This window comes from Bubalus bubalis, chromosome 2 (assembly GCF_019923935.1).
Source record: "Bubalus bubalis isolate 160015118507 breed Murrah chromosome 2, NDDB_SH_1, whole genome shotgun sequence".
In the NCBI taxonomy this organism is placed as follows: domain Eukaryota; kingdom Metazoa; phylum Chordata; class Mammalia; order Artiodactyla; family Bovidae; genus Bubalus; species Bubalus bubalis.
The window spans coordinates 79,589,990-79,615,164 of NC_059158.1; the positions used below are offsets into that span (position 1 = coordinate 79,589,990).

General features: G+C 38.3%; 1 protein-coding gene across 5 annotated transcripts in view; it reads right to left on the reverse strand.

Moving 5' to 3' along the window:
- The window catches only part of CERS6 (ceramide synthase 6), a 349,042-nt gene that overhangs the window by 42,715 nt on the left and 281,152 nt on the right, over window positions 1-25,175 (reverse strand). For all 5 annotated transcript variants that reach the window (XM_045163992.1, XM_045163988.1, XM_045163990.1 and 2 more), the window contains 2 exons: window positions 17,144-17,272; window positions 13,732-13,838 (listed from right to left, as the gene is read on the reverse strand). In XM_045163992.1, the coding sequence (XP_045019927.1) occupies window positions 13,732-13,838; window positions 17,144-17,272 (236 nt within the window). The remainder of the gene's footprint in view (window positions 1-13,731; window positions 13,839-17,143; window positions 17,273-25,175) is intronic.

Sequence of the window (25,175 nt, forward strand, 5' to 3'; positions counted from 1 at the left end):
GTTTTTGTGTAAATGCAATAGAACTGCCTTATTTAAAATATCAAAGCCATTATGGTCAACTTATGTGGAAAATATATCATTCCATTTTATTCCTCTTATTCCTTTTGCAGCAGGCAGCAATCAATAGCCTCACTGCTTTTTAATTACTAAAAAGAGAAGCTACATGAAGCAGCTGGCATGATATTTATTTGATGTTGATAAGAGTAAGCCAAAGTTTCACTATATGATATATATAAAATACATAAACAGAAATATAATATATTTAAGATAAATATACACTTATCTCACATAGATATTTATATATGATAAATAAGATACATATTTATATATAGTTTTAAAAGATACAAATAAGATATATATGATAAAGTACATATATATTACATCTTTACCAAATATCTACTTATCTATCTATATATCTCACATACACAACAGAGCATCACTTTATTTCACTTTTTTTTGAGAGTAAAAAGTAGGCTGGAAGATAAAAATAAGCAGTGATCTTAGTTGTGCATGCAGTTATTTTCAGAAAAAGGCAATCTTTTGTCATCCTCCCCAAATCTTTGAAGGATGGATAGAAATCAAGTTAAAAAGAAAAGGAGAACAGTCACGAGTCAGTATGTCTGGTAAGGCCACCCAAGTCCAGTCCTCTGCCCTCTATGTCTGAAAGAGGGCTTGTCCCCAACACTGGCTGCAGCATGGCATGTAGGGCACACAGATGATGCAGGGGGATTAGTCAGGGTATGTGGGCTCAGGAGATGAGGGAGTTGAAGTAAGCATTACTCTAGCATTCAGAAGATTTCTCCTTGATTTTGGGAGAAAGAAAATAAAAAGAATGATACTCTGTTATATTGAAATAAGTAAACAGACTACCTGCCTGCGGAGAACACATTTATGAAAGTGAATTCTGAATTAAGACTTAGAATAAATCAAAGCTTTATTGTCAAGTAAATCAGCAAACTTAACAGCATAGGAGACTGAGCAGAGTACTGGGTATACAAATGGGGATTGAGACATTGTCCCAGCCCTGCTTGGAACTTGCTGCTGAGTGGAGAAGGGCGACAAGGAAACTAACAATCACCAAACAATAGAACAGAACAGTGTTTCTGGAGAACACAGAGCAATTGCTACTGAGAGTAGGAGACTCAAACATCTAATCAAATTTTTGAGTGAGGTGAAGAGGACACAATTGAAAACAAATGCAATCCTATGGTTAGTAGAGCAAAGAGGGTCGAGCTCCATGAATAATTCGCTACTAAGAGATAGTCAAGCTCTGTTTCTTCTGTACTCTGTTGATGCACTTGAACCTATTTTGTGAAGCACCTGACTTATTTCTGGAAGATATTACAGACTTAATATAAGAAAGGGTCTTCACCCTTTTTAATAAAGTGCTGACTTTGCAAACTATGTTCCTAACATCAGCCAGTGTTCTGAAGAGAAGTAATTTAAGAGACTTGTACACAAAGAAAAACTCCTTCACTGCTTCATGTTAGCCCTTGAATTGACAGATTGGGATGTGTTCACAGGGTACTTTGAATAACAACTGAAAGTATTCATTGCCTTATCGAGGTGTTTGCCCTTCAGTAGCAGACAAAAGACAGAACACCCTTACATGTCCACGGAATAAGAACCAGTAAAATGTGGTGGGCTAAAATCCTGATTAATGGAAATACTCTAGTTAACGTAATAATAACCAGAAAATTCTCCTTATTTTGTTTTGTTCATTTATTATTAGTCAAATGGCATAATAAAAAGTCACTGAAAATATTTTACTAATTTTTGATGGTTCCTAGTGATGTATTGCTTCAATACACTAACTATGATTGCAGAGAACAGGTGAGAAGACAGGAGACTTATTTTGGAGGCTGTTTGAATAGCCCTGGAGGCTATTTGGGGAAATAATCCTCCATATTTCCTTATTTTAGTATCAGATACTACCGGCCAATAGGATTATGCTACTAGACTATTCCATTTTGCAAATACATTTTTATTACACTTACACTTCAATTCAGAAGACAACCTAAAAATGTTAGGTAACTAAAATAGTACTTCTTTGTCTCTCAGAATTTAAAAACACCTGGAATTGTTTCAGTCTGGCTATACTTCTGTGCCATTAAAAAGCAGAATGTATTCAGAATCATTTCCTCAAACAGGTTTTAATAAATATTTCAATAAATATTTCAGTTCCATATTACATTTCAACAACTACTGAATATGTAACTCATACAATGTATTAGCAATACACAATACACAATACAATGTATTAGCAACCAACAAATCAAATGAAATATTTATACCCCGACAACTCAATGTAAAGGCATGAGTTGGGATTGTGTGGTATACAAAGTAGTCTAAGATACTAGTATCTGTGAAAATTAGGTGTGTGTTTACATGCTGTCTGTTGAAAAAAAAAAGGAGTCAGGACAGCTAAGTTGGGCTACTGCAAGTTGCTCTGAGAGATGTGGAGTCTGCTACGAATTTAAGGATGGGCCTTGACATAAGTCCCCAGTGGAGGCTGGAACAACTGTTCAGGATGCTAGGATAGAATTAATTACTATGCTGGGATGATGTTCTGTGTGCTCCTGCGCACTTTATTTGGTGGTCCCACGGATGGAGGAAACGTGCTCCATTTGTTTTTCCTGTCCGTCTTTTTCCTGGATGGCTGCCTTTTTCCTGTGCTGCCCTGGAACCTCTGGACAACATCCTCTCTTTGTGCTTCAATGATGAGGAGCAATGTCACCGTGTCCCCACTCACCACTTTCCCCACCAGACTTCAAGTCAGCCTGCAGTTTCAGTATATCTACATGTTCTATGACTTTCCTTCTATATCTTTCACTCTTATATTTCCAACTTGTTGACATTTAGCATTCCTAATTAAGCACTTCTGTCTTATTATCTGCTGTGGACAATGGCAGCAGTTATTAAACAATTGCATGATTCTGCTTTTATAAATCTGTCTGAGCAAAATCATGTGATGGCTGGAATGCTCCCCTGCTTTTAAAAGCTATTGAGTCATTGCCACCTTCATCTTCCTGGATTGGCCGATTCTGTGTCATAAAGAAAGATGCACTATGGGCTACAGGGTCTCAGTCACGACTGTGCCAACTACATGGGAAATTCTAAAATCTTATTTATTTATTTAACAAATATTTATTGACAGTTTTGCAGAGTTGAGTGTTCCTGGGCTCATGACCTAATCAATACCTATACCCCCACAATACTCTTACTCTGCCTGACATACAGCTGGCTCACAGCGAGTGCACTGAACAGATCTGTAAAGAATAAGTGGCTCTTTGTCTAGAAAGAATTTGAGAAGTTCTTGCTCCCTTGCCCTAAAGACATGGAAAGTTTAATAATACATGGTAAGATATATCCCCCCCACACACCCAAGGAATAGGGATGACTAGAGATGTGGGTGATACTGTGGTTCTGTCTTTTTGGCTACACTGCTCTCCCAGAAGTGACAGTCAGAGGCAAGGATGAAGCTCTGAATGAAAGCACACAGTCAGGCTGGCCTCCACGGACAAAGACATAGAGGCCTGTGCACGGGGCCTGTGGAGGGAGGGTTTCTCAGATGCTTTGGGCTCTGGTCTAGACTGGGAGGTAGGCCAGGGGCAGTCACAAGCTGGTCCAAAGCTGAACTCAGGACGGTGACAAGGGGCTCAGTATGAACACAGTGGCCGGTTGGCAGAGACCTAGAGACCAGAGACAGGAAGGTGAGGGGAGCTGGAGCAGATCATTAGTTGGGTTAAGATTGCCCTTCATGGTAACACAGGCAAATGGATCACAGCTGATGTGGGTTCTTTGTTTGTTACAAAACATCACAAAACATCACTCTCATATATGTGAGACCCTTGATTAAATTTTCAAATCCCTGGCCCTGGCATTAGACTTTATTACCATACTCAGATATTTTAAAAAACAGATAAAATGGCCATGCTGAATTTTTTCCATAGATGGTATATAAACACATTTTATAATACTTTGAGCAAATAATTTATTTGGTCTTTTTCTCCTTCTCCCAGTAAAAGGTTCAGAGCAGTGATTGGGAGGCAGGGAGGGGTCACTTAAGACATTAATTCTGTGTAGAAAGTGTTACTAGGATACTGTATTTTTTTGTTGACTCAAATCACAAAAGGAGAAAAGGTTACTGAATTGAGAGCATATTGTGCATTTCCTATAGAAAGAAAGAAGAAAGAAAGTGAAGTCGTTCAGTCGTGTCCGACTCTTTGCGACCCCGTGGACTGTAGCCCACCAGGCTTCTCTGTCCATGGGATTCTCCAGGCAAGAATACTGGAGCGGGTTACCATTTCCTTCTCCAGGGGATCTTCCCGACCCAGGGATCGAACCCGGGTCTCCCGCATTGAAGGCAGACGCTTTAACCTCTGAGCCACCAGGGTTCCATCTCCTATACTCACACATAATATTATGAATATCTGTATGCTTTTCTTCTAAGGTAGTCCAAAGACTCCCCAGACTAAGACTTCTTAGTCGCCTTTTAGTTTTTTAGAAGTCTTAGTCATTTTTAAGACCTAAGTCGCCTTAGTCGTTTTTTGGAAGTCTTTCACCTAAGACTTCTAAAAAACACCCAGAGGCTGAATATATTTAATATACCACTTCCCACACTCCTTTATTTTTACTCATAAGACTAATTCTTAATGGTCTTGCCCAAGAGTTGGCAAACTTGTTCTGTAAAGGATTTTTATGATTAGCAGGTCATATGCTCTTTCCCAACCACTTAAACTGGTGTAGCAGAAAGCAGCTAAGGACAATATGTAACAGACAGACAAGGCCATGTTTCAATAAAACTTTATAAAAGTAGGCAATTTGTCTTAAAGGCCACAGTTTGTTGATTCCGGTCTAGCCCTTAAATCTTAAAATTATATTAAAATTATTATGTTTACATGAAAAGAGCAAAACATCTCAATACATACTATTTCTATGCAAGTCTACCCCAATTTATGAAGGTAGTAACTGATATTAGTATATGTAAATATTATTAAAAACATACCAAAATACCTAGTAGCCAAAAGACTTTAGGTTTCATCCTTTATCTTTCCAATATAGTTAACACAGACCAGCATCAAGGAAAATTTCAGAGAAAACCTGTGAAGAGATTCTAGGAAAAAAACCAAAAACTCAGCTTGTCTAAATTTGTGAACCCCAAAACGAATCTTTCCAGATATTCAGAAAAGCATATAAGTCACACTACTTTGGTAAAATGTGTCACGAAAAATAAATCAGAGAAGATGATATTCTCACATGCATCTAGATGAATTTCAAATCTTATTATGGAAAACAGTAAAAGGATGATCTAGGCTCCTTGTAACTTTTTTTCATTTTAATTGCAGAGACGTTCAGAGAGTGCAAATCAGCAAATGATTTCCCTACTTTACAGATAGAGAGCCACAGAAAGTAACATTGTGAGAAGCCACATGCTTCTGCTGGAACAGCAGAGACCACCAGAGGTACATATTTGACTCTAACTTTCCTGGAGTCAAGGGCTTGGCATTCGGCAGGAAATGGATGAGGATATGGAAAGTCAACATTAGGCCATATGAAGAGGCTCTAGTCGTTGTGGTATGCCCATTCTTGGCTGGACAATGACTTGTGAATCTGTCCCTTGCGGAAAAGAACTAGCCTAACCTATACTTGCATTTTGGGATTCTGTGCAGAGAACTATTTACTTCTGCTGGCTCAGGATAGGTAGTCACTTCAGATTTGAGGGACCAAGGCAACCCTGCTCATGCCCATTACTACACGCTCACTGAGACCTGAGAAGGGATAAAACAAGGTATTTTGCATGTCATAATTGGAGATAACATTTAAGAATTTTATTTCAAAAGTATCTATGGTTATGTTTCCTTAGTCTAGACTAGTTGAAGGTTATCAAATGTATAAAAATTTCTGACCACTTGGCCGCAATGGGAATTTCCATGTCTAACAGTAATATAACACGTTTAAAAAAGGGTTTAATAGTTATAATCAGATCAGATCAGATCAGTCACTCAGTCGTGTCCGACTCTTTGCGACCCCATGAATCACAGCACGCCAGGCCTCCCTGTCCATCACCAACTCCTGGAGTTCACTGAGACTCATGTCCATCGAGTCAGTGATGCCATCCAGCCATCTCATCCTCTGTCGTCCCCTTCTCCTCTTGCCCCCAACCCTCCCAGCATCAGAGTCTTTTCCAATGAGTCCACTCTTCGCATGAGGTGGCTAAAGTACTGGAGTTTCAGCTTCAGCATCATTCCTTCCAAAGAAATCCCAGGGCTGATCTCCTTCAGAATGGACTGGTTGCATCTCCTTGCAGTCCAAGGGACTCTCAAGAGTCTTCTCCAACACCACAGTTCAAAAGCATCAATTTTTTGGTGCTCAGCCTTCTTCACAGTCCAACTCTCACATCCATACATGACCACAGGAAAAACCATAGCCTTGACTAGACGGACCTTCGTTGGCAAAGTAATGTCTCTGCTTTTGAATATGCTATCCAGGTTTGTCATAATTTTCCTTCCAAGGAGTAAGTGTCTTTTAATTTCATGGCTGCAGTCACCATCTGCAGTGATTTTGGAGCCCAGAAAAATAAAGTCTGACACTGTTTCCACTGTTTCCCCATCTATTTCCCATGAAGTGATGGGACCGGATGCCATGATCTTCATCTTCTGAATGTTGAGCTTTAAGCTAACTTTTTCACTCTCCACTTTCACTTTCATCAAGAGGCTTTTGAGTTCCTCTTCACTTTCTGCCATAAGGGTGGTGTCATCTGCATATCTGAGGTTATTGATATTTCTCCCGGCAATCTTGATTCCAGCTTGTGCTTCTTCCAGTCCAGCGTTTCTCATGATGTACTCTGCATATAAGTTAAATAAACAGGGTGACAATATACAGCCTTGACGAACTCCTTTTCCTATTTGGAACCAGTCTGTTGTTCCATGTCCAGTTCTAACTGTTGCTTCCTGACCTGCATACAGATTTCTCAAGAGGCAGGTCAGGTGGTCTGGTATTCCCATCTCTTTCAGAATTTTCCACAGTCTATTGTGATCCACACAGTCAAAGGCTTTGGCATAGTCAATAAAGCAGAAATAGATGTTTTTCTGGAACTCTCTTGCTTTTTCTATGATCCAGCAGATGTTGGCAATTTGATCTCTGGTTCCTCTGCCTTTTCTAAAACCAGCTTGAACATCAGCAAGTTCATGGTTCACATATTGCTGAAGCCTGGCTTGGAGAATTTTGAGCATTACTTTACTAGTGTGTGAGATGAGTGCAATTGTGCAGTAGTTTGAGCATTCTTTGGCCTTGCCTTTCTTTGGGATTGGAATGAAAACTGACCTTTTCCAGTCCTATGGCCACTGCTGAGTTTTCCAAATTTGCTGGCATATTGAGTGCAGCACTTTCACAGCATCTTCTTTCAGGATTTGGAATAGCTCAACTGGAATTCCATCACCTCCACTAGCTTTGTTCGTAGTGATGCTTTCTAAGGCCCACTTGACTTCACATTCCAGGATGTCTGGCTCTAGGTCAGTGATCACACCATTGTGATTATCTGGGTCATGAAGATCTTTTTTGTATAGTTCTTCTGTGTATTCTTGCCATCTCTTCTTAATATCTTCTGCTTCTGTTAGGTCCATACCATTTCTGTCCTTTATCGAGCCCATCTTTGCATGAAATGTTCCCTTGGTATCTCTGATTTTCTTGAAGAGATCTCTAGTCTTTCCCATTCTGTTGTTTTCCTCTATTTCTTTACATTGATCACTGAGGAAGGCTTTCTTATCTCTTCTTGCTATTCTTTGGAACTCTGCATTCAGATGCTTATATCTTTCCTTTTCTCCTTTGCTTTTCACGTCTTTTCTTTTCACAGCTATTTGTAAGGCCTCCCCAGACAGCCATTTTGCTTTTTTGCATTTCTTTTCCATGGGGATGGTCTTGATCCCTGTCTCCTGTACAATGTCACGAACCTCATTCCATAGCTCATCAGGCACTCTATCTATCAGATCTAGGCCCTTAAATCTATTTCTCAATTCCACTGTATAATCATAAGGGATTTGATTTAGGTCATACCTGAATGGTCTAGTGGTTTTCCCTACTTTCTTCAATTTAAAGTACTTTATAATTATAGAACACTGCTACAAATAATATTTCGTTTGATCCTTAATATTTCCTGGTAAGGTAGGCAGAACAATTACTACTGTTTTTCTCTGATGAGGCTACAGATGTACAGAAGCTATGCACCTGGGCTTCCCACAAGCAGTGAGGAGGAGAAGCATGACTCAAAACCATGACTCTCTACTGACTGCACCATGCACCTTCCCTTTCAGGATCTTTGTGGCTTTGCCTTTTCCGATACCAGATTTCCAATGTATGGCCAGAAGATGATAATGCTTACAGTGTAGTGTCTTGGCTGGAGCAGAATAAAAGGGACAATCATTTAAAAATGATACTTTTTTTTAAATGTAACAACTACCAAAAATGTATCTCATCAACAGCTTTATCCTTAAATAACATAGTACACTGTATTGTAGGAAGGACAATTAGAACTTGCTGAATTAAACTGATGTCAGGAGACCAGAGTCCAGAGAGACTGGGTACATCACTGACTCAACTGCACCTACCTACTTCACAACAAATTAAGGTAGTCAACGAAGACAACAGATGTTAGACCATATTACTCAGCCATAAAAAGGAATGAAACTGGGTTGTTTGTAGAGATGTGGATGGACCTAGAGTCTATCACACAGAGTGCAGTAAGTCAGAAAGAGAAAAATAAGTATTGTATATTAACACATATATGTGGAACCTAAAAAAATGGTACAGATGAACCTATCTGCAGGACAGGAATAGAGTCACAGATGTAGAGAGCAGATTTGTGGACACAGTAGAGCAAGGAGAGGGTGGGATGAATTGAGAGAGCAGCATTGACATATATACCCTACGTGTGTAAAACGGATAGCTTAGTGGGAAGCTGCTGCATAGCACGGGGAGTTCAGCTCAGTGAAGGAGGAGGTCAGAGGGAGGTCCAAGACATATATATATACATAGAGCTGATTGACTTCATTGTACAGCAGAAACTGACACAACATTGTAAAACAATCATACTCTAATAAAAAAAGAATTAAAATGTATCTAAGTTACTCAACAAATATTTACTGAGTAGCCACTGTGAGCAATGCATTGTGACAGATGCTGTGAGATTGAGCACAATGTACTCCATGCAGATTAAAACCAAAGCTTCATCAAACACTGAAAATTGTTAAGAACGTCAGGGACCACACACAAATGGAGTTGAGGAAAGACAGATGCAGATCAATGAACACAGTAACAGTTTATAACAATGGAACAGCTTGCTTTCAAAAAGGAGCAAATGAAGGACTGCCCAGTTGCTAAAACATATAGACTTTTGAGTAGATGTAGTAATGTGAACCACATAACCAATTTCAAAGAATTAGCATGCAATAAAATAATGCAAGAATATCAGGACTTTTTAATACTGATTACATGTTAAAATCATATAATTTGGATATGCTGAGTTAAATAAAACATATTATTTAGTGGATATCACCTGTTTCTTTTACTTTTTTAATGTAACTACTAGAAAATTTTAAATTACTATGAAGCCTGAATTATATCACTAATTCTATTGGACTGTGCTGTTTTAGAAGGCCGCATTATGGCCAAAAGGGAAGTCTGCGCAGTGCACGGTTCTGAAATGGCTGGTTATGGTGTATGCCATCTTTGTGAGGCATGGACCAAAGATACAACACAGAATGAGCCAAGTGTCATCAAACCCACAAATCACAAAAATTCTGATGGCTCACGTGGGAACACAATTATAGTCGAGAGGAACCTGCAGGGTATTACTGATGATTCCAAAGTAAATGGGTTCAAAACTAAAAGCAGTGAGGGCATAAAAATCATTCTGTTTCTCCTTCCAGCTAACGCACAAATATTTGAGGGAAAAATAAGTCTATGAAACGCTTGTTAGAACTGAAGACCAATCTAGCTCCAGCACTTTCCCTCGACCAGTGACTATTTCACACACATATTTGAAAAGACCCTGATGCTGGGAAAGCTTGAAAGCAGGAGAAGAAGCGGACGACAGAGGATGAGATGGTTGGATGGTATCACCGACTCAATGGACGTGAGTTTGGGTAAACTCCGGGAGTTGGTGATGGACAGGGAGGCCTGGTGTGCTGCAGTCCATGGGGTCACAAAGAGTCAGACACAACTGAGCGACTGAACTGAACTGAACTGATACTCTATCTAGAATCATGCTTTACTCGGCTGACAGAGCTCCTTAGTACATGCAACCAAACTGGTTAATATCAACAATCCACTTACATTCCTTATACCCAATAAATGTTCAGAAAATAACTGATAATCTCTACATCCCACACAACTATCAACCAGAATATTGAAGGGACCTGTAGGGATTCAAGTGCTCCAAGAGAGGCCCTTGTCTTACCGAATTCTCAGCACCCAGCCCAGTACTAGTGACACAGTAAGTGCCAGTAAATATTCATTAAATACACAAAAAGTGGTAGTATATTAGAAGGTAAAAGTCCACATCTATATGGAAAGGGCAGGAACCAGAAATTATAGACTGGTGAGCACTTAGAAATGAAGAGCCAGGAAGGAGCCACCAAAGGCCACCAAAAACCAAGCCAGCCAGTTGGGCCATGAATCTTTTTCTGCCCAACACCACATGTGCAGAGCATGAACTTGATGTTCACAAGACCTTGGACAAGGTCTTTTACGACACCTTTTAAAAATATGGAGAAATAGCAGGCCTAATGACAAAGCGGTTATAAGACAGCAACGAACAGAAAATCGTAAAGACAGACTGGTGGTTGAGAGATGGAGGTCAACGTGAAGACATTCTTCAGCAGTGTACACAGGAGTCCCTCTGGGTCACCATTTGCTTCAGTGAGTGGGAGAGGCATGAAAGGCATGTTTGCAGGTAACATAAAAGTAGCAGGGTAAGTGTAGCAGCGGATACGGTTCAGAAGATCCTAATCAGGCCTGAATATCTGAAAACAGCATGATGAAATCTAATAGAAATAAATGTAGGTGGTCTGATTAGGTATGCAAATAAGTCAGAATTAGAAATGAAAATACATGAAAGCGAGATAAATGTAAGCCGAAGGCGATCTGGTCTGGCAGCAGCTCAGCTGTTTATCAGGATTGCCTGCGGAATGCGAATGCAGAGGCCAGCTGCCTCAGAAGAAATGCCGTTCTAAGTACAGCTTTTTGTCAGTGCGTTTGCATTTTATATCAGCTAGTCCACACTCAGAACATCGTGACTACAGGAATTCTGAGGAACAAACGAAGGAGAACAGCAAACAGGAATCACTGAAGGGATTAGAGATGCTTTTGAAGAGAACGCCTACAGATGATATAGTAGAAACCCTCACATTCTTGAGTTTTCAGTTAGAAGTGGTTGGGTACACTTAGTCTATTTTCTAAAAGGCACTTTTTTGAGGAAGGGAAGGAGTCACAGATCTCTTTTGGAATCTAATAGAGCCATGGGTCCTCTCCCTAGGGAAAAAAAATGTACACTCAAATGTTTTATAAACAGTTTCAGGGGGTTCTAAATCAGATTAAGAACCCTTAGTTTAGAAATTCTAAGGATCCAGGTTTCTGTTTCATATAAAAAATTATTTCCCCCTTGACATCTAAAGCAATACTCCTGATGAGGAACTGAGAGAATTCCTACCCTGGGCAGAGGGGTGGGCCAGGGGTCTGGAGCCAGTCACCTGTAGTGTCCCTCCCAATTTTAGGAGTCACTAATCTGAAAGGAATTTTTGAATGATCACAGTATTAAGGCAAATACTTAAAACACTTTATTATTGTCATTCACCTTATTATTTTAAATACTCTCAATGCCCATTACACTCTAGTAATTGAAACAGGTCAAAACAAAGGTCATCCAAGCACGCACATCATTTATGAGACATATCTGACAAGGACTTCATTCACTAGATGCCCAATCACAATGGGAGCAGGTATACAGAAATTATTTCTTGTCCCCAAGCAATAAACTATTTCTCTCCACAAGCTGCTTTTTGAAAAACTTGACTGCACAAAGGGCTGAGGTAGCAGGAAACCTACAGTATTTGCAATATTATAAGCTCTTGGTTTGCATTTCTGGTTATAAAGATTTTTCTAAGCAGCTGGCTTATGTTATCATCACAGGACATACCCATGAGTTATCTCATTAGCAGCATTACATAATTTCTATATTCTGAGTTTATCTTCTTGGTATCTCATTGCTGTCTAAACCAGAAGAGCTTTTTCACGTTAGCTAGAAAGGAGGAGATACATCTCAGCTTTAATTCTATCCTTAAGAGATAGAATGAAAGCAAATGTAAGTCCTTAATAGTGATGCTTACTTTTTAAAAACTAGGTTCTCAGAAATTCTAAGCAGGAAAAGCTTTCTGTTATTCTTTTGAGAAAATTTTCCTGGATTTTCTTCGACTTTCTTCTATTTAAATTCCTACCCCTAGTTCTGCTCATAATCTTGAAAGAGCTCCAATCCTGAAATAAGTATAGATACATTATAGTCAAAATTACTTAATGTTTCCTACCTACAATCATATAAAACTATTATAATGAGTTTTATAAATGCCTTCTGCCAACACAGGGTGCTGCTGCCAGGATGCAATTTTCACAACAAGTAGGTGTCCGAAAGGGCTGTAAGTCTCAAGGAGAAGGGGTGTGTGTGTGTGTGTGTGTGTATGCATGTGTGTGTATGGGGTGAGATTAATTTGTCTATGGAACCTCAATGATAGATGTTACTCACTTAAAAATCTCAATTTTATTTTTATAGTTTTTCTATTGGACTGAAAAGTTATCACTGAAGCCCTTCATTTCTCCACCTTCTCCCCTTTCTGTTGCTCTAATTTCCCATTCAAATCAATTTCCCCAAATGGAATAAAAAAATCTGTCATCAGTGGTAGACTTTAAGTGAAATGGAGGAATAATATTTTTTTTAGAAATAATAATCTCCATAAAGATTAATGACAGTAGATCTATTTTCTATACAAGAGACTGTCATATTTCATCAAAACCTGTCATATAGCTCTCAACCAAAGAAAAGACGTCCAGACAGTAAGGGGCCACAGAGAATTTTAAGGGTTACTTTTGAGCTATACTTTTCATTTGCTTTAGCTATAAATGCAGTCGATGAGAATTATATAGGATAGTGGTCCTAAAACGTGAATGTAGCAGTCATCAGGAAGGCGTATCAAAATCCAAATTGCCAGGCCCCACACCCCAAGTCTGTGATTCAGTAGGTCTGGGGTGGGTGGGGCCCCAGAGGTTGCATTTCTAACAAGTTCAGAGGTGATTCTGCTGCTGTGGCTAATAAATCCTTGGTGAATGACTGGTACAGGAGGATCCCAGATATCTAACTGGTTGCAACACCATACTTCCTTTCTTAATGCAAACTTTCATGGCTAAGGTTTTTGCATCATATTTTAGGATTGGAGCCTAAAGTGGCTGACGGCTTCCTGTGGCTTAAGAACCTACGCAAGCCACATCCTTCTCTCACGATCCTGTAGAAAGTATTAACAAAGAAGACAACTTCCTTCTGGAAGAAGAAATCAAGCTGTTTCTTGAGTCTCTCCCTCGCTTTCTTTAAACTTCTTACTAAGTATCTGGAATCAAATTCAACAGGAAAATGTTTCATAAAACCTATTCTGGATGGGGTGGCCTTATCAGAAAGATAGGCACACTTACCAGAGAGGAAATACACCCAGTCGTGTGGTGATAAAAACCATGGCAAACATAACAAACAGGAGATCACAAATTTTCTGAAACTTGGCGTAATTTGCCATTTTGGCAGCCTATAAAAGGAAGGAATGTGAAAGATTAATTGAGTTAAACTGATAAATGAAAAGCTTCTTTCAATATGTACGAGTCTCCTTTAAGATATAACTTACCAGATGCGTAAAACTGCCTGCTACTTTGAAATGTCATGCATCATGCATCATATTTATAAATTACCCATAAGTCAAGTGAAATGCAGTATTAGCCATAAGTAGAACTACTGACTGTTACAGATTTAATAAAATATTCAGCAACCTGAAAAATTCAATTATATGGTTGACTTCAGGAAAACAGAAAAATAAGAAATTCTTGCATTACAGATAATATTAGCAGGCCAAAGACACCAAAACAGGAATTTGGCTTAACAGGTCAAAATAGAAAGTGCTAGATAATCCTTTAAACCTTTAATGAATTCCAAATACTAAAGTCACAAACTTTATAAACAATATATTGAGCCTTCCTGTACTTTTTCCTTCTTCATACTCATAGGTTTTTTTTAAACAGGTATAAGGAGGTCTCTAGGGATAGCTTCTTGGCTTATCCTCACAAATTTAGAAATGAAGAATGTGTCAAGATAATGTTATTTCAGTGAATCCATTTAGGTATCATTTTCAAGTTTACATTATTGGGTCATTTTCTAGATGAAAAGTCACTAGTGTTCAGAATGTCTATGAGAAGTACACTAATAATTTATGGGAGTGATTTAAGTGACCACTTTTTATACTATAAATTAGTCAAGGAAAGAAATACCTCCCTTTCTCTACCATTTACTTTTTACAGATGATTCTAAGTAAGAACAGGTGACACTGAAAACATAATTGTGCTTGATTACCTCTTTTTACATTTTCACATATAATTCACAGTACCCATACACTGGGTTATAAACTGAAGATGTATTTCAAATTCATGACATTATTTTCTAACTTCTTGTAAAGTTAAAATAGCTGAGCCAGACTTGAAAGGATTGTTGACAGTATCCATAGAAGCTATAATTTAAGATCTTTAAGTAAAATATGAAGCTATGAGAGAAATACATTCCTAAAAGGAAATATCAGTATCTATTAACTGAGTGGAAGCCAGGATTATGAACCTTTAATTTCATGAATACTTTGTATGTGACATCACAACTTATACTAAAGGAATAAAAAAAGCATCTTCTGCCTCCTTCTGGCTATGTAAACCATGTAGTTTTTCTTTTAGATTCATTCACCAGTATTCAATAACAAGCATTAAACATCAATTTTTCTGAAATGTCTAAGCCATAGATTCCACTTTGAAGAGTCAACATATCTCATTATTTGGATATTCTCAAGCATTATTTTATAATGTCAAATAGAATCCAAGGGATGAAGAACATTTCCTTTTAAACCTTTGTTTAAAAAGGAGTCATTCACATGACTTGGGCTTCTGGATTATTTTTCTTTTTTTGATAAAAGTGGTAGATGATGATTCAGCCCACATTTTCTGAATTATGGTCCTGCCGAGCACTAGGCCATCCATTTCCACAGACATAAGAGCTGGCAGATTATACAGGATTGATTTCAAAATGGTATATTGCTGTATACATTTCTACCTCCAAGCACGCTGAGGATTTAACCACATGGTAACTGATTTTCAGGAAATTGCCTTTGTACTAATTTTATTTCTTTTAAAAAATGTGCTGAATAGAATCTAGCTTGAATCACTTAAAAATAGTGCCAACCTTTCATATGACATATCTAGCCCATTAGGAATATTTTTTTGTTTCATAACCTTATAGGGACCAGAGTCTTTAATGAAGTGCTGTATATACTTCAAACCTTGACTAATTGCCTTTATAGTAGATTCAATTTTATGACCTGAAATTTCTGCTTATATTGCAATAACAAATCATTATTTGAGGGCACTTCTATTTTACATTCACAGCGACAGCACAAGCTTCAAAGGGGCAGAACTGTAGGGCGAAAGGAATAAAAAATCAGAATATAGATTCTAAGACCCATTTCTACATGGAATTTGTACTTTGGTAAGTTTATTTGTGACCAGTTAGGTAAATTTCTTAGCATTAAAGTGAAAAACTGTAATTATACAACCTTACTGAGCATGTCTCTTCATGGGGCCGATATTAAGAGTAAATACCACATCAAAATTTTACTTGGGATTTTATCTTTTGAAATATGTTTAGAAGCATTTTTATTTTTTCACTCTTTTTTGCTATTTTAATAATTCTAAGTGGTAATGGTTTAGAAAGTTAACTAAAGTGCAACCAATATCTCTTCAGGTATTCTTAATATGTATATGCATAGAAAACACAGTTTTCATGTAAAATATGCAATGCATATATACTTTCACTGTAAAAATACTAGGATAAAATTAAAAGACACTTACTCCTTGGAAGGAAAGTTATGACCAACCTAGATAGCATATTCAAAAGCAGAGACATCACTTTGCCAACAAAGGTCCGTCTAGTCAAGGCTATGGTTTTTCCTATGGTCATGTATGGATGTGAGAGTTGGACTGTGAAGAAGGCTGAGCGCCAAAGAATTGATGCTTTTGAACTGTGGTGTTGGAGAAGACTCTTGAGAGTCCCTTGGACTGCAAGGAGATGCAACCAGTCCATTCTGAAGGAGATCAGCCCTGGGATTTCTTTGGAGGGAATGATGCTGAAGCTGAAACTCCAGTACTTTAGCCACCTCATGTGAAGAGTTGACTCATTGGAAAAGACCCTGATGCTGGGAGAGATTGGGGGCAGGAGGAGAAGGGGACGACAGAGGATAGATGGCTGGATGGCATCACCGACTCGATGGATGTGAGTTTGAGTGAACTCCGGGAGTTGGTGATGGACAGGGAGGCCTGGCGTGCTGCGATTCATGGGGTCGCAAAGAGTCGGACACGACTGAGCGACTGAACTGAACTGACACATATATATAGGCAATAAAAACTATGACTGTTAATTTCATCAGGATGGACAACTACTAACTATAGTGAGTTATACATACCTTCCAGATAAATCAGTATGAAACTTGTAACACTAGAAATAAAGCCTATTCAAATAGTAATTTTCCTATTGTGAAACATTAATTTCTTAAGTGTGGAAGGGTAAAAGTTTTCATTATTCTGTTAATAAAGAATGCTAACTTGGTGAATAGTTTTTGCACACAAATTTGTATATTAAAATCTTACTTTCACCAGTTAGACCTACAGAGAAACACTCTGCAGATTCAAAGAAGTTATATACTACCTTCTCCCAACACCATCTAGCATACCCTAGAAGAACTGAGGATCTGAGGGATTCCTTAAATTTCAGGTTTTGTACTCTTATATATGAAAAGAAAACTTTTACCTCTAGAAGAGCATCGGCTGAATCGTGGAGACAGAGGATCAGGGTCCCTACTCGGGCCATGTTGTTGACATATGAAAAGGTAATCAAGAGAATAGCTACAAGGTGGTGCAGGAGCATAACGCCAAAGTCCTGGGAAGCAGAAGACACAGGCATGTTAGTTAGGATTCAGCAGCATCACAGTTTTCCCATCTGTTCATCCATTCATGTAATACTTCTGAGGAACCCAATGGGCCCAGCGCTGGGGACGCTAAAATGAGTAATATAATTCCTGCTCTCTGAGAGTTCTCCATGTCCTGGGAGAGACACGCAGGAGACCAGTGACTCTGGACAATGTGATCAACACCGGGACTAAGGCCAGATCATAAAGGCTGTTTTGTACTAAGCCAAGGAATTTAAAGCTATGGGAAAAAATTGCCATATAGAATTTGTGAATGAAAAAATATTACCTGCCTTATCAGTAGACAAAGGATGTTGCAGCCATCAAATTACAGTGTCCTCCAGAGTGAGCACTGAGGAAATTCAGGATGGAAAGAAGATGCCCACCAGCAGTCAGACACTGCCGTGCACCCTGACAGTGCACCCTGAGGAGGCTCAGGAGAGAAAGCAGAAGATCCTGGCCCCGGATTGCTGAGGCGCATGTCAAAGGAATGAGTGGTATGCATGGGATAGTCCTCTTCCTATACACAGAAAAGCACTAAGTCCCTTAACTTGAGATATCTGGTTTTCTTTAATAATAATCTTTTGCTATTCTGACTACCTGGTCTTTGTTGTAGAAACTCCTATATATCCTGGGTCCCCCTTTGTCTCTTTGGAGTAATCTCTCAGAGTTATCTGAGATGCTATGTCCACAGCTTAAGTCCTCAGTTTTGTCAACTTACTGACAATAATTTTCAACTTTTAAATTGTACATTTTTTTTTCAGTTGATAGGTTTCAAGCTCATAAAGGTATTATTTGGATTCATACATTAGGAAACTCTTTTAGGCAGCAGTGCAGGTCCAACTGGACCATTTCTCTGACTACTAGTGGCTAGGGTTTGGCATCCTCCTGGAATAGGCCCAATCGAATGTTAAAATAAGAATCGTAATATGTTGGCATTTCTGATGGCATTTCTACACAAACAAGCTCTGAATTTTAACCATTATCTTTCTGTAGTCATTAGAAAAAAAAAATAACTGGCAAACGTAATGGGAATTTGGCCATCCTTATTTTGATCAACTTCAAGGCGGCTGCTTCCTGGCCCATGTGAAAAGATCATCTTTCTCCACTACTGATTTATCTCCTGACCACCTGGACACATTTATTGTAACATGGAATTTATATTGCTTGGAAATGCTTTTACTGACACTCTTATTTAGTCTGTATTTCTCCTAGAGTAAACTCGAAGTCTATGGGACTTCAGTGCCAAGACCAGCTCTAATGATGACCTATTTGAAACCACGGACCATTCAGAGAGAAATGAGACAAAATTAGAAGCATATTATGAAACTGAGAGAGAGAGAAAAAAAAGAAAGTGAGTGTATGTACAGATACATACACTCTTTATTAAGTAGCTATTGATGTCACACAGTTTGGGGTCTGAAAGTTCAACTTTGATGACTTAAATGGTTCTAAAACATTTAAACAATGTTTTTTGCTTATATCCTGAAAGTAATTAATGATAATCTATAAGTAATAAAATACTGCACCTATAAGGTCCTTTTGCCATATATTTCCTTGTATAGTTCCCACATTGAAAAATTCCAATCATTTTAATTTATATAACTTAAATCTATAAAGCTATGGATTCTTCTACTGTTTAAATTCCTGTGATACAGAACTCTTTAAGAATATCTTTTTATGTTTTATAAATTCAAGCTTTAAATGACAATGATGAAGTAGAGCCCAATGGGTATATTTAAAAAAACACAATGTTTAAATGGTTCTGTATACACTTTGGTGTCCAGAGGTTACTTTTCTGTATTTATGGATAACCATATTGACTTATTATTGGGCTTCCCCAATAGCTCAGTGGGTAAAGAATCTGCCTTCAATGCAGGAGACAGGAAATGTGGGTACAATCCCTGGGTCAGGAAGATCCCCTGGAGGATGAAATAGCAATCCACTCTAGCATTCTTGCCTAAAAAAGTCCCATGGAGAAAGGGTCCTGGTGGGTGACAGTCCAAAGGGTTGCAAAGAGTCAGACATGACTGAGTGAGCATACATATTGGTTTTTTAATTTATTCTAGTAAACAGCTCATATTTACTGGAATAAAAAATGTATTAGTTTCCTAAATAAGGTCAGATACATTAAAAAATGAAATAGAACTATCTTTCTTATTTTCAGTTAACCTAGTCTCAAAATGAGCTGTGTGGCATGATGGTAGATACCATCATAATTCTGACGGTAGAATCATGTCTTGCATCAGTTCATTCTAATGCCCACAGCAGAACTACAGAATGAAGTTGTGCAAACTCCTGCTGCCTGTGGACCTGTCACCATGCTCCTTCCTCTGGACCCACATTTGCATCTCTAATTAGTTCTCAGCTCATGGCGAGAGAAATGAAGACCATGCTCTGAGTTTAATCAGTGACCATATACAGACTCAACTTACCAGTTTTACCTTTTTCTCTTGATTTCTCTGATGCTTTTGTAGTCATCTAGGGTTTTCCTAAAGCATTAGTTGAACAATACCAAAAGTGCCTTAAGCATATAATAAAAATTGCTCTGATAATGTTTCCCAGGGGAAGATGAAATCTCTTCACTCCAGGCTGTTATCAGAAATGTATTCGGTTTTATCATCTACAGTAATCTACCAGACAATAGCTACTTCAAAACAATGGATTAATTAAAGTGGAGCTAACCTATCAACTGCTATTTTATATTGTCTCATAAATATAATTAAATAAAAACATAGAGTGTTAATTCAACAGTTCAGTGAGTTTATATTCACCCATGCTGAATACATAGATTTTAAAATCTAGCTAGTTGAGTACCTAACCAGAGCAATACTTTCCACATTTCCCATTGTTTAGCCCTGAATGATTGCTCTTGATTCACTGAAAGAGAAGAGGTTTTCTTGATTTAATTTTAAAATGAATATAAATTGATTAAAACCTTATGGAGGATTAGGGCCATTTTATAATTAAGTTTCCTAATATGTATCTGATATAAATGTCAATAAATAAAACAATGCCCTTGGCAAATATAGCAAGGTTGCCCTAAAAACAAGAGACTTGTTTTTCAGACAAAGTTTGCTCTGTGAAGATGATTTTTGCATATAAATAACCTGGTCCTAGAAAACACTTATTACTGAGGGGCTCAGAGCTATGCTCACGGCAGAAGACCAATTTTCATTATACTGTCATATCTGTATGAATATAAAAAGCATGAATAATGGATTTTGTCTTTTACATTTGTGCTTCAGAAAGCATTATACACAATGAAATACCTTTAATAAAAGCCATGCAACCATTATTTTGTGTGTTACTCTCATCCCCTCACTGTGACATTTTTCTGAATAGGCAGTGAATCTGGTACAAATAACAGTTTTTAAACAAATTGTCAATTTAGACTTTATCAACACATTGTGGGAAACTCCCATCCTCTTGTTTGTTACTGCTGAAAGTAACTGGTGTGTTAATATATCTAGAGCCAGGCAAGCTGCAGGAAACTTAGCATTTAGGTTGAGAATGTTTCTTCCATTTTTGGTAGCATCAATTAGGTAGAGAGACTGTGATTTCTTGTTGGCCTTCATACTGAAGTCAGAGCCCAAAGCCCTTATTTTAAACAGACTGGCCTGGCTACCTGCATCGGTGGTCCCCAACCTCCTACTGTTCTGTCATGTGGTTTCTGGGCATATTCATAGCCATCGTCAAGGGCTCCTTCTACATTCCCTGCATGATATTTACCTCAACCCCCGCCCTCATTCTAGTGGCTTCTCCTGTGGTAATTATCAGAGATAGGAAAAAATACAGATATGGTCTTGACTCAAGTACAATTAGAATAAGACTAAAACAAAGAAACTGAAGGAAAAGCCAGAAGCTGGGAAGAAAACATTGGGTTTTTTTCCATATTACATTTCTGAATGGCATTTAGAGAACCCAGAACAGAGTCTCAGCCTATTTTGTGTAGCTTCCGCATCAGAAACTTGTAGGTGCAAATAAACTTCTAGTTACTTGGGATCCATCCCCAGCTGTTATTAGTAGAACGAGAATGGGCATCCTTAACTCAGTTCTCCAGGGGAATTCTCTGCACAACAAAATATTAGCACCAAAGGGCCACAGGGACTGAAGTCTGATGTTCTATATGATGGAACTCCATTTGCAGTGGTCAGGCTGAACGAACAAGGCTTCGAAATAATACTGTTTTCAGAAAACACATAAATTCACATCGATGTACATATTCTTAGGAAAGCAAAATTAACTCATTTCTTATTTAAAAAACTTCCACTACAAACAAGAAGCTTGTTCTCTAAATTCCCGTTTGCTGGCTAAAGTATTAACAATTTTATGCAGTTTCTTTTGGGAATAATCTTTGCAACAAATAAAGAAAAGCATTGGTGAAGCTTCTCAAAAAAAAGTTAAGATCAAGATATTAAGTGATGGTTAATTCAGATGTGCATGGGTGGTGAAAAATATGAAATACCACTAAAGTGCAAGACAAAGAAAAGACTCTTCTCTCTGGGATGCAAATGACAGACGCAGCTTTCCCAAATTAAACAAATACCATTAATAAAAATACTCTAACTCATGAATTATTGTTGTTTAGTTGTTCAGTCATGTCCAATCTTTGCAACCCCATGGATTGTAGACTGCCAAGCTTCTCTTTCCACGGGATTTTCCAGGCAAGAATACTGGAGAGGGTTACCAACTCCTTTGCCAGGGGATCTCCCTGACCCAGGGGTAGGAATCAGGTAATACCATGTTACCCGTTTAGCAGATTTTCAAACTCTCTAAGAAACAGAATGAAAGAAACATAATTTGAAGCTGATTTCATTTTATGGCCACTATAGCAGTAATAGAAATCTCTCATTTCTATTTTTTTAAAAATAGTTTTCCTATTTGAGTCTTCAGGTACAAAGAAATTAATAGGGTTGTTAACAGAGTAACATGTTCTTTTTTTCTAGAGATCAACAATAGTTTCCCCATCTCTTCTCTTGGGATCGTGGAACCTGGAAATAAAGCTCAGAATGTTGGGGAGCAATACGGTTGTGCAGAAAGTGGACTTCAAGCCTGTAAGTTGGCATCATATAGGAAAGAGTGGCCACCCAGACTCCACCTTCACTCCAGAATGAACACACATAGAGTGTGTGAACTTTGGACAAAACTTACACGTGCCAAGAACAATCATAGTTAAACACTTTTCCCATTGAGTGAATATGAAGATATAATAGATACTCAAACTTTGGTTATGGATAGCTGAAGTCCTATGCATGAATATATATATATATATATATATATATATAGATATATTAACATATCTATCTGCTGCTGCTGCTGTTGCTAAGTCGCTTCAGTCATGTCCGACTCTGTGCAACCCCATAGACGGCAGCCCACCAGGCACCCCATCCCTGGGATTCTCCAGGCAAGAACACTGGAGTGGGTTGCCATTTCCTTCTCCAATGCATGAAAGTGAAAAGTGAAAGTGAAGTCGCTCAGTCGTGTCCAACTCTTCGTGACCCCATGGACCGCAGCCCACCAGGCTCCTCCGTCCATGGGATTTTCCAGGCAAGAGTACTGGAGTGGGTGCCATTGCCTTCTCCGTATATCTATCTATATTTCTCTTAAAAAGCAAAGAAACAGAATACTAACTGTCTAGGTTGTAAAGACAATGACTGAAATAAAAGAACATTCAGAGTGATTTATAAAATCTGTTAATTCTGATTTGCCCATATTAAGCAACTTGTAAATTATACCTTTGTGTTATCAGCCCATGATGTAAGAAGTTCACATAATGTATGTAAATGTAAAGGTCAACCTTTGGGGTGTCTGCAACCTCCCACAATTTACTTGGTTATTATATTTCTAGCTGGCCTTGAGTTAAATCACTGCAGATGTTGACTGCAGCCATGAAATTAAAAGATGCTTACTCCTTGGAAGGAAAGTTATGACCAACCTAGATAGCATATTCAAAAGCAGAGACATTACTTTGCCAACAAAGGTCCATCTAGTCAAGTGGTCATGTATGGATGTGAGAGTTGGACTGTGAAGAAAGCTGAGCGCCAAAGAATTGATGCTTTTGAACTGTGGTGTTGGAGAAGACTCTTGAGAGTCCCTTGGACTGCAAGGAGATCCATTCTGAAGGAGATCAGCCCTGGGATTTCTTTGGAGGGAATGATGCTAAAGCTGAAACTCCAGTACTTTGGCCACCTCATGCGAAGAGTGGACTCATTGGAAAAGACTCTGATGCTGGGAGGGATTGGGGGCAGGAGGAGAAGGGGACAACAGAGGATAAGATGGCTGGATGGCATCACTGACTCAATGGTCGGGAGTCTGAGAGAACTCCGGGAGTTGGTGATGGACAGGGAGGCCTGGAGTGCTGCAATTCATGGGGTGGCAAAGAGTCGGACATGACTGAGCAACTGAACTGAACTGAAAGAGAACTGGTTAAATGTGCCACTTAAAGAAGGGTATTTCAAATAGCAAAGTTCTTCAAAAATTGTAGTTGAAATTCACTTTCATTATTATGTATAGCCTCTACTCTAGTGTAAATATTTATGGGAAAATGTGGAAATGGATGAAAAAATGTGATTTGTTTGGATAATGTTTGTTTAATTATAAAGAGGTGGAGTCCTGCAGGAATGATTCAATTAGCCCATCTCTGATATCAATCCATGAATAAAACCTCATTCACACAAAATCTAGAGACAAATTTATTTCTACACTTTTTCCCCAATAGACTAGATTTTTCACTTTTGGGACTAAATATATACAGATTTAGGTCCTTGAGGGAGATAACTGTCTCATACAAACATCATTATAAAAATAGCAAGTGCTAAGAAATTAATTGGTTAAAGATTTTAAGCTTGCTATTGTTAGTATTGAAATGTTTTTAAAAACATGTACTGATATGATGTGAATATCTCTCTCTGCCATTCTTAAAGCTAACATCCTCACTCTTCACCAAATAGGCATATCCAGGTGACTCAACTTTAGAGCAAAGAAAGACAAACTACAGACTCCAGGCCGAATCTGGCCCTTATTTGGTTTTGTAAATAATATTTTATTAGAACACAGCAACATCCATTTGTTTAATCACTGTTTATGGCAGTGTCCTTGCTATAGTGGTAGAGTTAAATAGTTGCAACGGAGACTGTACTGCTCTCAAGTTTAAAATATTTACTAGCTGGCCCTTTAGAAAAAACTTTGATGACCTCCGCCTTAGAGCCACATCAAAGAGCAAAATATGTGAAACAGTCTTGTAATTTGAGATATAACAATCGCATAGGTTCATGGCTGGCTTCATCACATTTTCTTTAGATAAAGAATAAGTAAGGGGTTTAATTTTCACAGCTGTTCTGAAGCAACCCACTCAGTATTACTTTTAAAAGTCAGATAAATTATTAAAAAAAAAGTTTTGGCAGATATCTCCATCAAAATCCTCATGATAAATTATAACAACAACTTTAAGAGCTTTTGAAAAGCTTAAGCTTTTGTGAAAACAAGAGCTGTCCTTCTGGATGCAACATTAGTCTCTCTACCGCAACATGTGCCGTTACTTCAGAGCTTCTGGGAACACACACAAATGAAATAAAGAACTGCTGTATCAGCAGTGTTTACCCAATCTTTCTCCTGTGTAACAAAGACAGCACCATTTTAAGATCAAGAACTCATAATCTCATGTACTTTGAATTATTTAGTTAATATTTAATCTTTAATTGATTTTATTACTGAGGAAAAAGATGCAATAAAATTTTATTTGCACAACAGAAAGCAGCAAGATAGGGCCACTGCTTCCCTCCCACTATGCCTGGCCAGAGCCCGGAACTTCATCTGAAACTCCCTGAGTCCTCCCTGCTTTCTGCCTCTCTTCTCCTCCAAAGTACGCTCTCC